The sequence below is a fragment of the Cervus elaphus genome, chromosome 24 (genome assembly GCF_910594005.1).
Source record: "Cervus elaphus chromosome 24, mCerEla1.1, whole genome shotgun sequence".
Classification (NCBI taxonomy): domain Eukaryota; kingdom Metazoa; phylum Chordata; class Mammalia; order Artiodactyla; family Cervidae; genus Cervus; species Cervus elaphus.
The window spans coordinates 61,778,203-61,791,849 of record NC_057838.1 but is presented as its reverse complement, the minus strand read 5'-3'; the positions used below and the strand labels follow the sequence as shown (position 1 = coordinate 61,791,849).

Here is a 13,647-nt window from a genome sequence, read left to right as displayed (position 1 = left end):
TTCCACCCTTCTTTTAAAGCTAACGAGAGTGGCTGCAGGCCCTGCATCATTTCTGGAGAGCAGTGGGCTTATATGAGACTTTGGCTTTCCATTTGTATCTTGTTAAAGTTTTTGAATTTTTGCAACATATATGTTTCTTTTGTAATTCAAAATGATCAAATAAAGATCAAACTTTAAAAAGCATGTTTTGTTTTTTTTTTTTAAAGCATGTTTCTTTCATTAAGTTTATTGATCTCCAGTTTACTCAAGGAGATCAATGAGATTAAGATGCATACCATCTTTTTATTCCTTCTCATACGTTTTAATAAACCATACCCTACTCAAACTGATTGTTATGAAAGTAAAAATCCTCATGGATGGACACCTTCCAGAATTTTCCCATCTTTAAGCCAGGACAGCATTGAAATAGGGCTTTTTTTGTGGGGGGTGGGGGGTGCTGTGCAAGGTGGCTTTTGGGGATCTTGGTTCCCCAACCAGGGATTGAATCTGGGCCACTGCAGTGAACGCACTAAGTCCTAACCACTGGACTGCCAGGGAATGCCTGAAAATGGGGCTTCTAGGTAGACCATAATAGCTCCTGATTTCTTTTATATTTTTTATTTTCAGGGGTGTGTATCCCACAAAAATTTGGTAGAGTTTAATTTGCCTGTGATACCTTTGGCAGTAACAACCGAAGCTGCTTTCACTCTCTCATTTCCAGACCGACAGCCTCCTGTGTCCTGCGGCCACAGGCAATGGCAGCAGCCCTCTGTAAGGGCAAGACAGTGAGACTTGGGCCCTGCCTCAGGCGGCCCTGGACCCTGCGCCCTCTGTGGGTCTCAGGGTTATCTGCTCACCCCTCTGCTAGCCTCCACTGCCTTCCCCGCTGGTTTTCTTTGCTTATGCCAAGGTGGCAAGGGAAAAGGGAACCCAGCCCTTCCCAAACAGGCTACAGGCGGTGTGCAGCAGCTACTCTGAGGCTTGTAGGGCAGAGCAGTCTGCATTTGGAAATGTTTTATTGCTCTAAGTTGAAAAGTTTAATCATTTTACTTCAAAGCTGAGACCCTGTTGAGAAAACTCCACCAACATTGATGACTGTGGCCTTCTCATTGAAGTTTCCTTCCAACTTTAGAATGCCAAAGCAGGACCCTCTATTCCTTAATTCTGCTGTGTTATGAAATCCTGTATTTCTTCAGAAGTATTTTATTTTGTTTAAAGTCAAAAGGCCAGAGTGACTCAGTGTTACATGAACTGGGTGTTTTTGTAGAATAAGCAGTACATTTAACACCTAACAAGGCTGGGCTAATTAAAATTACACTGCCTGTCTCTAGTAATCATCAGGAAAGGATATTATATTTCTTATTTTATTCCTAAGGGTTTTTTTTTTTTATTTTAACTATTGTGTTCCTGCCAAATTTGGTGAGCATGACACAGCCCAGCACATCCCTGAAGCACACATTTTTGGATAGAGATCTAAGGAGCTACACAGGGGCGGATGTGGTGGGAGGTCTACTGGTCCAGGGCCCACCTAGGGGCTCCTCCCACTATACAACCCCAGCTACCATCTGAGGATGGAAAAGCCACTTGTAGCACCTAATTGTCTTGACAGTCAAGTATCAATTTAAACATCACCTACAGACAGGTCTCTTAAGGGGCTTGCCCTCCTCATTGCCCATTCCCTTACCCTGTTTTCATTTCTCTCAGATAGTTCCATCTGAAATGATATTTTAATTCTGTATTTTTGCACACCTTGCATAGTGGAATATAAACTCCAGAAGCAAGAACAGCAGCTGTAAAAAAATAAAAGAACAGCCTCCACCTCATCCCTACTGTATTCTTAGCATCCAGGAGTGGTGTGTCACTAGGAGACACCTGACAAACATTTACTGAGGGCAGGGATAGCTTGCTTATCAAACAGCTTCTGGCAGCCTGTCCTAAAAGTTGGGTCTCTCCAGTAGCCCTCTGCAACTTCCCTTTTTTGTCTTAGATGTTCCAAAGGGCTCCTGACGACAGGGCTCCCGACGACAGGTCTCCTATAAGATGCGCATTCCTCTCTCCCAGGCCAGCTCCTGCCCAAAGTACCCAGAAAACCACAGCCTTTTTGCCCTCAAAAAAGATAGCTCCTTCCTACAAGAGCTGAGCAGGTTTTAAAATTATTTTTCATGCCAGGCCTTAGGCCAAAACTCTTCATCAAATCAGGCATTTTCCAGCTGGCCTAGCACAGAAAGTCCTTCCCCTCTAGGGCTGCAATCCATTGTCAGTAGATTTCCTGAGTAAAACCTTGCTCCCTCTATAAATATTTAGCAGGAACCTAAAATATTAATGTTCTCCCACGTACTCCAGGGAGAAAGCAAATTACCAGAGCCTCAGATTGTCTCCGGATGACAGTCTTCTCAATAACGACCTACAAGCAGGTTCAGTGGCCCCCCCGGTTCCCCTTTCTGGTTCACTGGCCTTCTCTGCCGTATCAAACATCTTGTGCCTCTGTTAAGAGGAGGCTCCCTCCGGTAGCGGATGAGCCCCTGGCCCGTCATTCAAGAGGAGGGAATCCTTTTCATCAATTTCTTTGATCATTAATAGCTCACGGCTTCTCCTGCGGCAGGATGGTGCTGCCTTACCAGCACATTCCTGGAGGCCAAGGTGAGGGGCACAGGTACCCCAGGTGGTCTGTCTCTATCCTCCTGGTCTCCTGACCCCCTTGGAGTCTTCCCTGGGCTTGGAAATGCAGGGTCCAGCAGAATGCTAAGGAGGCAGGGCTGGTGGGCCAAGAGGTGGCTCCCCCACTCCCCTGGTGAGGGGAGCAGGAGGCAGGCAGCCTTGAGACTCAGAGATGAGAAGGTAGGCTTGTGTGCCTGATTATGCTGGCTGGAGCCACACTGAGGCAGACGCTTACTGACCATCAGTGCCCCCAGAGCTTACCTGGCAAGAATTCAGGCTCTAGTCTCGATCTCTGTGGCTAGCCGGCCAGGCCCAGGAATGCAGGGAAACACTGAAATCTGGAAGGGGCTGAGGGCGGGGTCACTGCTTCCAGCCCTTGGCCACCCTTGAATCGTCCTCTCGAAAGAACTGCTGCTCTACTCTCGAGCCTCAGCGTGGCCTCTGCTCCTTGCTGGACCTTCACTTGGCGTTTACTCATCTCTCCTCTTTCCTGTCCCTTCTCCCTTCTTTTCCTCCAGTCCCCAGCCTTTGCTTGCTTCTGCAGACCACCTCCTGCCCTAAGTGTTGTTACAAAGTTTACCAATACACTGACAGAGCTGGTTTCTAGTGATTTTGGCCTCAACCCGGCAGGCAGCATGCAGCCAGAGGACCTGGAAACCCCTCCTTACAGAACTGCATGGGCCCAGCTTCTCACATGCCTTGTGCTGTAAGTTGAACTTGCAGTTGGCAACTAGCCGGTTCCAAAGCTCCTATTTATTCTTGAAGCTGCCTTGTTTCTATTTTGATTCTGCTAATCCAAACTGCAGTTTGGTGTTTCCACGGAAACAATCCAGTGATTGTTTGGCTTGCCAAGATGAACTGCGGGGGAGAGAACCAAATGACGTAAAACATTTTTAGTTTCTCAAATATCAATGTCTCCCCAAGATGTCTTTGGTCCCAAGTTTTATTAAAATAAATGTTCTAGGCGAATAAAAAAAAATCTAGGCTCCTGTTATTCCTCCAGCTCAATCCCTAGAGACTGGCTCCCCAAACCTCTGCTCTGCGCAGATGAGCACGCTTCTGCCTGCCGCCCTGAGGCACATGACAGAGGCAGGAAGGTGTCCCTTGGGCACCTTGGGGAGCCAGGGGGGCAGAGACAAGAGAAGGTGTCACCAGGGAAATGACCATGTGGCCATCCCAGCTACTCTGGGAGTGGCATGCCAGAGGCTCAGGGCTCACCTGCTTTACCCAACAGCTATTTCTCCAGAGAGGAAAAGCTCCTCTTTTAAGGAGTCCAGGCTGGATTAGTTCTTTGGTAAATCTGAATTTCCACACAAAGGCTTTGCTAAACTAGAGGTATACTTGTCTATCCAGCCAGGAGAATCTAAAGCCTCCCTTCTGCCCCACCCCTAAGCCAGGCTCAGCCCTCATTCACAAGTGCCACAGTCTATGCTGCAGGCAGGAAAAAAGTCCTCTCATTTCAGTCTTATAGGGTTAGCACCGGCGCTCTGCTCCCAGCAGCTACCCCCTCTGCAAAGCCTCTCCAGGGAGAACTAAGTGCTGAGAAACAGCTCTGTGAGAACTAGAGCTTTTAGCCCTGAGGGTTCAGCACTATCAGGGAAGCGTGAGCCACTCGTGAGGGTCCTGCCAAGCCTCCCGTGCCGGTCCTGGACCTGCTGCAGTTCCCAGAAACTGTGAAGGTCACCTCTGGGCAGGTATCTGGTGAGGGATGCCCACGGCTGGTTGGAGGTGAAGGTTTTAAAAAACAACTCTAATTTCTTCTTTCTGCAGAAGTGATTCAGGTCCACTGCAGATAAACTGAAAAACAGACAAAAAAGACTAAAACCCTTCTTGTCCTCCTCGGTAACAATGTCACAAACTTGGGATCAACTTCATTAAAAAAATTTTTTTGTAAATTTTGGAATAAATTCAGATTTACAGGAAAGGTACAAAGATAGTAAGTTCAAATATATCCTTCACTTAGCTTCTCTTAAAGTTAACATCTTGCATAACGTGGTGTACGTGTCAAAACTAAGAAACTAACATAAACATATTAAGAACTAAACTTGAGCTTGTATTTGATCCATTTTTCCATGAATGTCCCCTTTCCATTCCAGGATGCAATCTAGGACACTTCACTGCATTTAGTTGTGTCTCCTTAGTGTCTAATACTGTGTGACAGATTTTGAGTTTTTTCCTTGTTTTCCTGACACTGACAATCTAGGGTACTGGCCAGGCATCCTGGAGAATACCCCCCAATCTGGGTTGAAAATGAAGCTCCCATCTCGTTGCATCCTGTCAGGTGTGGGTAATGGGCACAGGACAGCATGGGTGGGATGGACCTTCATCACTTGGTTAAGTGGTGTCTGCCAGGCTTGTCCATGTCTCTACTTCTACTCTCTTCCCCAGCTCTCTCCCTTGAAAAGTGAGTTACTAAGTCCAGCTCACTCTCCGGGGGTAGTGATGGGCAGAGACCGGGGAGGATGGGGATTACGCCTCACCTCCTCTGTGGGAGAGGATCCACATCAATACATATTATTTGGAACTCACTGTTGGGAGACCTGGTGTTCTGAATAGCAAGTCGCCTGACATGTCTCCATCCAGACAGCCCCTTCTCCCGAGTGTGGCAGCCAAGAGGCTGTAGGCATTTCTTCTCACATGCTCCTGTCCCTCCAGCTCAGGGGCTAAAAAGTGAATCCCAACTCCACCATCTGCGAGTGTTTATTATCCACTGCAGGGACTGTCAGGGGGCTGTCAGGAGCCTCTGGTTAGTCACTCTGCCCTTCACCTGGCAGTGGAGACCTGTTACTTTAAGTGGCCGGAGGCTAGTTCTCAGGGTCAGGCAGGTGCACCACTAAGAACTAGGTGCAAAGTCTCCACCTCTGGGACCCAGATGAATCTCTGGACCTGTGGTGGTGATGGGGTGTTGCCAGCCCTGCAGCCTGCCTCATGCTGGGTCACTAGCCTAAAATATGGCCTCGTGGGGGTCATCAGCCCCCAGGCCTTCCTCCCCAGCTCTTTGAGTTTTATGTCTTAACAAACAGTTCTATACCAGCCTTGTCACCCCCATTCTCCCCTGTGAGCCAAGGAGGTAGGCAGTTCCCTGATACTCAGTTTCTGGGAGATATCATACCTTGCTCAACAGTTTATTAGGTTTCCTGAAAACATCATGGTTTTGAGAGATGGGTCCAAATAATCCCTGATGGTGTTCTTTCTCTCAAGCGGTGGGGCTGGAGCCAGCCCTGTTGAGCTTCTGCTGCCATGCTGACCTCAGAGGGCAGTGGCTCAGCCCCTCCCTGCCCCTGGCCATCTTATCCCAGCACAGTCATTGTCATGGGAACCACCTGTGGCCTCCCGGGGGTCCAGTCCTGGAATGGGATGGATGAGGTTCAGGTATGAAGTGAATGAGCAGGACCTGTGCTCACCCCTTCCTTTCCCCCTTCAGCTGAGGGCCCAGATGTCTGATGTGGGTGTATGGTGGGCTGTCCTCACAGGAATATCCTGCCAGAGGGTACCAGGGATGCTGCCAGCTCCCTGGACACAAGTAGGAGGCCTCTGATCTGGGCAGGGGCAAGGATGGAGGGACTGAGGGTCTGGCCATGAGGAGGGCATGATGCCCGTGCAGGGGACAGGCAGCCGTGTGTGTGGTGTGTGCAAATGTGGCAGAGGGCCTGGGGCCAAGGTCCCTCTTGAGGCCAGTTCCTCCACTGAGCGGGCCTGGGATGGGCTGGTCCCAGGGGATCACAAAGCCCACACTGCTTGTGGAACCTGTACGTTTTCAGGGGCCCATAGAAAAAAACATCAAGAGACACAGCAGAGGCCCACGACCTGCCTTGGGTACTGTGTATATTGAACAGCAATCCAAAAAACAGTCAAGATGTTAGAAAAAAAAAAGTGAAAAAAGAAACATTTTAAAGCAACAGAGTTAAAAAACAAAAGAACAACAACCAAAAAACTGGGCTGTCAGCTGAAAAAGGTACACCACTAGAAATTAAAAAGTCATGGTAATTCAGATTCTGCTAAGCCTTTGAAGTGGCCCCTGATGATTGTGACTAACCTGCACAGACATCCTAACATCAGTCTCCTACCATAAAGAATCAAAGCTGAAGTCAACTGTCCTTACTCAATTTGGTATTTAAAAGAGGTCATCAAATTGTAGTCCTCTTCCAAGTCCAGAACAGTCTCCACGATATTGTGGTCATCGAAAGCCTGCTTGAGGCTGCCAGAGTCTGCGTCCGGGGCCTTCTGAGGGCTCTCGTCCACCAGCAGGGCCCAGGCTTCCTCCTTGAAAGGCGAATCTTCACAGTGGCCACACACACGGTTCAACTCGTTTTCAAATTCTAGTTTACCAGCCAATTCTTCAATAGTTCGGATGCTTGTATGGTCTTAAAAATAAAAACATTCAGCATTAGAAGTCCAGTGGGAGAATTCTGAAGATGTTGTGGGCAGAAGTTAAAAACTACAAGTGGGCGGCCATCTCCTGGGAGCAGGCAAAGCCGGTGTTCCGGACCCGGGGCTGGCAGGCTGTCACACTGTAATGTGGGCTTGGCACCCCCTTTCCAGTGCAGGTATTTACTGAGTCCCAGATACCTATTGGTCTCCAAGCAGGCTATAAGTGGGAGGATACAGAGATGCCTGTGCTTATTCTGGCTCTTGGGGAACTATTCCCTGACCTGAGGACACAAGACACTGTGTGGGGTCTTTTGAATAAGTAAAATGCTGCCTATTGGGATTTCCCTGACGGTCCAGTGGTTAAAACTTCATAACCTCCACTGCACGGGGTGTGGGTTCGATCCCTGGTCGGAGAACTAAGATCTAACCTGGTCAGGTGGCACTGGTGATAAAGAACCCCCCTGCTAATGTGGGAGAGATAAGACATGTGGATTGGATCCCTGGGTCAGGAATATCCCCTGGAGGAGAGCATGGCAATCCACTCCAGTATCCTTGTCTGGAGAAACCCATGGAGAGAGGGGCCTGGCAGGCTATAGTATGTGGGGTGGCAAAGAGTTGGACATGGGCAGAGACTGAGCACAGTACATAGCACAGAGTGCCATGCACCACAGCCAAAAAAGCAGGAAAATGCTTCCTGTAGATGGCAGGGGCCATGGAAGGAGGTAAGCAGAGGCAGTGATGACTTCCGTTCACCTACTGGGACCATGGGAGGAGATTCAGGTCACTAAAGCAAAGGCACGGATCTTGCTTTGTGACCCAGGGCACATACCACCCCTCACCAGACCTCCTCCTTTGCTGCCCCATAACCCCGTGACCCTTCAGGGCCAACAGCTTTGGGCTGCTCCCAAGGCTATGTATCTCTTAATTAGGAGCTGTCTGGTCACTGTGCATTGCGTAAAAATAGGGCGCATGAAGTTCACACATAGAACATACAGATGTGTGTGTAGCAAAAGTGTCTACGCCAGGATATACCACTCTGCGTTAACAGTGGTTGCCTTTGTGGTGGATGGCAGAATTAAAGGGGAGCTTTGGGCTTCTAACTTTTCTTTTAATCTTGTGTTACCACCACCCACCCGAGCTAGACTACTCCCCCTCTCTTCATCTCTGCCTATGTCCTGTTTCCTTCACAAATAAACTCATCCAACAGCGGCTGCGGTCCTTGGCTTCCGAGGATTCACTCTAACTGTACGTTTATGAAATGACTTGATGGATGTGACTCCTCCAGGCTATCAGTTCCATGAAGACACTCTGCATGGAGCCTGCTGTGAACCAAACAAATCTACCAAGCCAGTGGAAGAGATGTATTTTTTATAAGACACTTGCTGACTCGGGGGCCTGGGTGAAGGATCTATCCTTTCAGAGAGAGGATGGGGCAGCCCTCTGAACTCACCAATCATATCAAGCAGATCCTTTGTGACCTCTTGGCTGGAACCGAGTGGGATGCTTGGGTCAACTTTCAAATCCTTCTCTGTATCATTCCTGCAGCCCCCGGGGAGAAAAGAAAAAGGCAGAGGATTAGATCCTCTTTCAAGAAAGTATCGGAGGTGAACTCAGTGTTAGATAATCTTAAAGACAAACACTAGTCCTTTAAATTGTCATTTATGTTGTGATTCGAAAACTGGGAACCACTAAGTCAGTGAAGTTGACTAAAAGCATTCTAATGCCCATTAATGTCTGTAAATAAGAGCACAGATAAAAGTAATACTGAAACAATTAAATGGCTTCTTCAATCTCTCCTTACAGGGCAGCCAAGATGGTAGGACCTGGAAATTTCAGCCCACATGGTCCTCCTTGCTAAGAGATGATGCAAAAATAAATTTTAATTAAGCCTTTAAAAGGTACCTAAGACCAGGCAGTTTGCAACCACCTGGGAGAAGACAAGGTCTAGGGAAGACATAGCGCCCCCAGTGAGTGAAGTGAAGTCGCTCAGTGGTGCCCAACTCTGCGACCCCATGGACAGTAGCTTACCAGGATCCTCTGTCCATGGGATTTTCCAGGCAAGAATACGGGTTGCCATTTCCTTCTTCAGTAGAGCCCCCAAGGGGAGGGAAAACGAGTGTTATGGACCCAGCTTAGAATTTTCAACAATTCCACCCCCCCATAGGAAATCCCCCTAATTGTAGCTGTTAAACCCATGAGATTGGAATCACCTTAGACTGTCTTTTCTCCAGTTCTCCCCATCTCCTGTTGCTCGCCAAAACTGTCTTTCGGGTGCCAAAATGGAGGAACGCATCAGGATGTTTTCCTTGCTGCTCAGAGGTTTTCTTTTGGGGCAGAGCGCCTGGGGCTTTGCATTCACGGGGGCATGGTTTGGTGCAAAGGCCACATTCTCGTTCTCCGGAGCGCCACGGACGGGAGAGAATGGAGCCGCAGAGGAGCAGGCTACCAGCGGGTGCCTCCGGCAGAGGAGCCGGTGCACGGGGAGGGGGAAGGCGAGTGGGGCGGCGTCCAGCTCCACCCGCGGGCGGCCCGAGCACTCCTGGGAATGGCTGACTCCTTCAAAGGCCCGGTCGATGGCTGCAGTCAGCTCCTTTCTGCATCTCCTCAGTTTCTCAGACATCTTCCCTACAAGCGACCTTTATTATGTAATACACTGGAAATGCACAGAACAATGTGAGAAAAGCGGTACAGATAAGGTTGTAAACCGCCCACGATGGGGTATTTGTCACAATTTCCTTAAGTTTGAGCCACGCCACAGGTCAGAGGGCCGAGAAACCCACTCTCGGGGAGATTTTCTCCTCGTGGGAACAGCTGCGTCTGCACTTCTCCACCGGGGAGGGAGGAACCAGTGATCGATCGAGCCCGGCCCTCCTCCCCGCCTCCTGGCCACCCCCACTCCGCTCTCAGGCCCCACCCCGCGGCCGCCCAGGGCGGAGACCCATGGCTGCGTCCTCACCCATCAGCCAGAACCGTTGGGTCGTCTTGCGCTCTCATCAGCTGATCGCGCGTGTAGGCGCCGGACAAGCCCAACCCCCACGGCTCGGGTTAAAGGTCAGACAAGGGACGCATGGATGGCCTCGTGTTTTTGAACCCACGCAGCGTGACGGGGAAGCAGAGGGCCCACGCACGCACGCAGGGGACAGCGACAATGGCCCGGGGGGAAAGGGTGGGGCAATCAGACCAGGGGCGGGGATCTCACTTCTAACCAAAGTCCCCAGCAGAACAGGAGCCCTTTCCAAGCCCAGGAAAGTTTCTATTCTGACGCCAACACGGAGAGAAACGGCTGCAGGAGACCCAGCGGTGTCCTGTCCTGATATTTAAGTGGGATCTAATAGAAGTGTCACACGATATCCAACTGTCTCAATTCATCAAGGATGCCGGGGAACATAACAGAACTGCTAGGTTCCACAGGAGACTGAAGGTAGGGAAACTCCAACGCCAAATATCATTAGGGAGAAGGAAGCTGGAAATTCCAAGGTGACTAGGGAAACAGAAAGGGGCATCAGTGGCTACTTTTTTAGGGTATTATAAACCCATCTCAGTGCACAGCAAGGGAAAAGGGGACGACATCAAGTTTACTTGAGGTTGATTTACTGTGGGTAGACTACTGGGAGGACCAGTAACCAGCACCAGAATCCGAAATCCAGGAGGGCAGGGCAGCCTGTGGCAGGTCTTCACGGCAGCCCCAAACGCAATGACAGTGTGTTCCTCTCCACTCAATTGGTCAGACATTCTCCACTGTGTGCTCCCCACCGCCAACCCCAACTCTGCAGCTCTACCCGTTTTACAGAAAATTTTTACCACCTGTATAAAAAAAAAATAATTCAGCCTCTTGACATAACCCTTCTGAGCAAACAGGGTCTTTTTTTTTTTTTCTTCTGCTCATAAAAGCAGGAAATTTCCTCATCTGGTTTTTAGACGGAACACTAGCAGTCTTCAGTGTCAAAGGTGTTCTCCTGGGGGATGGCACTGGTGCTGCGGTGCAGGGTCACTGGGGCAGATCAGTTGGTGTCCATGCTGTAAGTCTCGTCATCCCCCGTGCCCTGCTGTGAGCTGCTTGGTCTTGCACCTCCATCAGAAGATCCAGGAAAACTGAGTGAAGGTGTCTTATGAAACTCATCGTCTCGACGCTGATAAAACAGCACGTAAGCTGCTTTTGTCTAAAACACAAGAGGCACGACGTCCGTTCACAGGTTGGAACAATCACCCATTCCCCCCCCAAGCTTTGCTCTCTGTTCAAAACACACCACCCTCAGGGATCCGCCGTCTTGCCCTGTGTGCATCCACACACTGAAGTGATGGTGAAAACCGTACCACCTGAGGCTGGCTCATGCTGACCGTGCCCAGGGAGTGGCGAAAGGTAGCAGCCCTGTGACAGGCTCAGGAGAGTCAAGCGTCTCATTTAGGAAGGGTCCCGGAAGGAATGGTAGTCCATTCTTTCTCTACCGCACTTAGCTCCCACTGTCCCAGCAGGATGACTCAATAACCAACTAGCCTGGGAGACTCTTCCCAGCTCTAATCCCTAAAGGTAAGAGTGGGAACCAGGTATTGGGGCCTACTCACCACTATCTGATCCTCACAGGCTAGGGACACATTGCTATCATCAAAGTAATACCACTTCCCATTCAGTTTGTTCTTCGCGTACGCAGTGTCTGCCAAAGCAACAGAATATGCTAGTTGGTCATCAAGAGAGGTGATCTGGCTAGCTCAGTAGGCTGGCACTCAACAACTCCGAAACATGACACATAGCAAGAGTCTGAAATTAAAGGTAATTTACAGCTTGTGTCCTAACAACCGAAAGAGAACTCGTCCTTAAAAAAAAATAAGCTCTTCTCTTCTCAAAAAGGCTCTAAAAGGGTAAAAATGGAGCTGCTGGGGACTCAGACTTTAAACTGTAATCTTGGGGAAAACAGCTATGAGCACTAATTCAGAGTTGGGGGACCCATAAAAGGAGCTGATACATTTTAAGATTTAAGCAAAACAATAGTTGTCAAAAACATGCCAAGTCAAACACCCCCACTATGTCCAGGAATGGCTGTCTACTATTGTTTCTCACTGCCTCTGGAGCCTGTGGGGTAATCCCAGTGAGACACACACTGGGGGCTTGGGTTGGCAGAGTTGGGATATGAACAAGAAAACTTAAATTTATCTGTCTTTGAAACTCTGAGTCAAGAATCTGTGGCTCAGTAACAATTCCTCACACCAGTCCAAGTATTTTCCAGAGTGAGCACTTCCAGTTTTGATTTTACACTTTCCGAGAAAGATATGTTTACAACAGCAGTCCCAGCAGTGATACCCGATTCGCTCCACTCAGACTCTCAGAAACGACTGACTCTGACGGAGATCTGGTTTCTGGTCTCGACCTGCTGTGTGGCTCTGGCAAGCTGTTTAACCATTCTTCACTGCAGTGCTTACTGCACCAAGCGGTGGTGAAGGGCACAGGAAAAAGTGACAGAGAAGGTGCCAAGGGCCTGTCCCTGCTGTCCATGCTTGGCAGAACAGTAACAATGAAGGCTCTCAATCATGGTGTTCCAACTGTGGACCCAATGTGGGTCTGCACACAACCAGCCTAACCTGGATAAGGAAACTGAAGCATATGGAATCGAAGTAACCTGCCCAAGCAGTACATTTGTACGCTAAAAGAGTTAAAAATGAATACATGTGTCCAATATGCATGAATACAGATATCAAAATTAATTTGCAGAGAAAAAAAAGTTAGAGACGAATAAGTGCTATAGGATGTGGTATGATCACAGGTATTGCAAATAGCCGCTCTAGAAGAGTCCCAATTTTTAGACAGGCACAATTTTTCTTTCCCACCCGTCCTACAGCTAGTTGGTAGGTGACCAAGTTACAGCCAATGAGACGTATGTAGAGGAGTTGAGGGGGATTTCTGGGCAGTCTGCTTAAAAGGAAAGGTCATGCCCTTTTTCCCCCTTCTTCCGATGGCCTGGAATGTAGACCTGAGGGCTGGAGAATGAGCAGCCGTCCAAAGGCAGGAGGCGATATGGTAAGAATAGAGAGGCAGGAGAACAGACTTGGGAAAAGCGTACCAGTACAGAAGAGAAGGCTGGGGTTTGGGGCAGGTCATAATCCACTATGAGGGTAAATGGAACTGACACCTCCCATGGTGTCACCTCTTGGGGTCCTGACACTGGGGGTAGTGGCAGGTGTCATGGTGCGGACGCAACAGAAGAGACACGAGGAGACCCAGCTCCTCACTTCAACATCACTAACCTTTCCACAAACAAGTAACAAAATAGACAAGTAAAAGTATAAATGCAAAAGTAAACCTACACATTACAGAAATTTTGGAAAATAAAGTAGAACAAAGTAAAAAAAAAATAATAATAAAACGAACATTTTGGTCTCTTTCTAGGCTGTCCCCTCTCCTATCACAATTTGTCTTTTGTTTCAATGTACATAGTTGTGATACTACTTTCTATAATGATGCAATTTTGTGTAGCTGTTTTCCCTGAGCACATCATGGGCATTTCCCCATGGTATTAATAATTTTATTTCGCAATGGCTGTGTGCTCTTCCATCAAGCAGATGGACAGTAGTACCAGCTGCGAATCACCAATGCTGTCACTAATTTTCCACTAGTGAAGTGAAGTGACTCAGTTGTGTCCGACTCTT

The 13,647-nt window shown here is 48.7% G+C and overlaps 2 protein-coding genes across 8 annotated transcripts in view; both read right to left on the bottom strand.

The window, feature by feature from the left end:
- C24H3orf62 (chromosome 24 C3orf62 homolog) overlaps window positions 1-10,278 on the bottom strand; it is a 37,272-nt gene extending 26,994 nt beyond the window's left edge. Inside the window, exons 1-5 of one of the 5 annotated variants that reach the window (XM_043885197.1) lie at window positions 9,219-10,278; window positions 8,459-8,547; window positions 6,740-7,001; window positions 4,322-4,434; window positions 279-3,495 (exon numbers count right to left, since the gene is read on the bottom strand). In XM_043885197.1, coding sequence (XP_043741132.1) covers window positions 3,428-3,495; window positions 4,322-4,434; window positions 6,740-7,001; window positions 8,459-8,547; window positions 9,219-9,628 — 942 coding nt within the window. In that variant the 5' untranslated portion in view covers window positions 9,629-10,278 and the 3' untranslated portion in view covers window positions 279-3,427. Of the gene's footprint in view, window positions 1-278; window positions 3,496-3,570; window positions 4,435-6,445; window positions 7,002-8,458; window positions 8,548-9,218 lie in introns of those variants that run through there. The other 4 variants (XM_043885198.1, XM_043885196.1, XM_043885199.1 and 1 more) reach the window with 4 other exon arrangements.
- Window positions 10,279-10,582: 304 nt separating this feature from the next.
- The window catches only part of USP4 (ubiquitin specific peptidase 4), a 40,337-nt gene continuing 37,272 nt past the window's right edge, over window positions 10,583-13,647 (bottom strand). For 2 of the 3 annotated variants that reach the window (XM_043885183.1, XM_043885182.1), the window contains 2 exons: window positions 11,572-11,660; window positions 10,583-11,168 (listed from right to left, as the gene is read on the bottom strand). In XM_043885183.1, the coding sequence (XP_043741118.1) occupies window positions 11,010-11,168; window positions 11,572-11,660 (248 nt within the window). In that variant the 3' untranslated portion in view covers window positions 10,583-11,009. The remainder of the gene's footprint in view (window positions 11,169-11,571; window positions 11,661-13,647) is intronic. The other variant, XM_043885184.1, reaches the window with a different exon arrangement.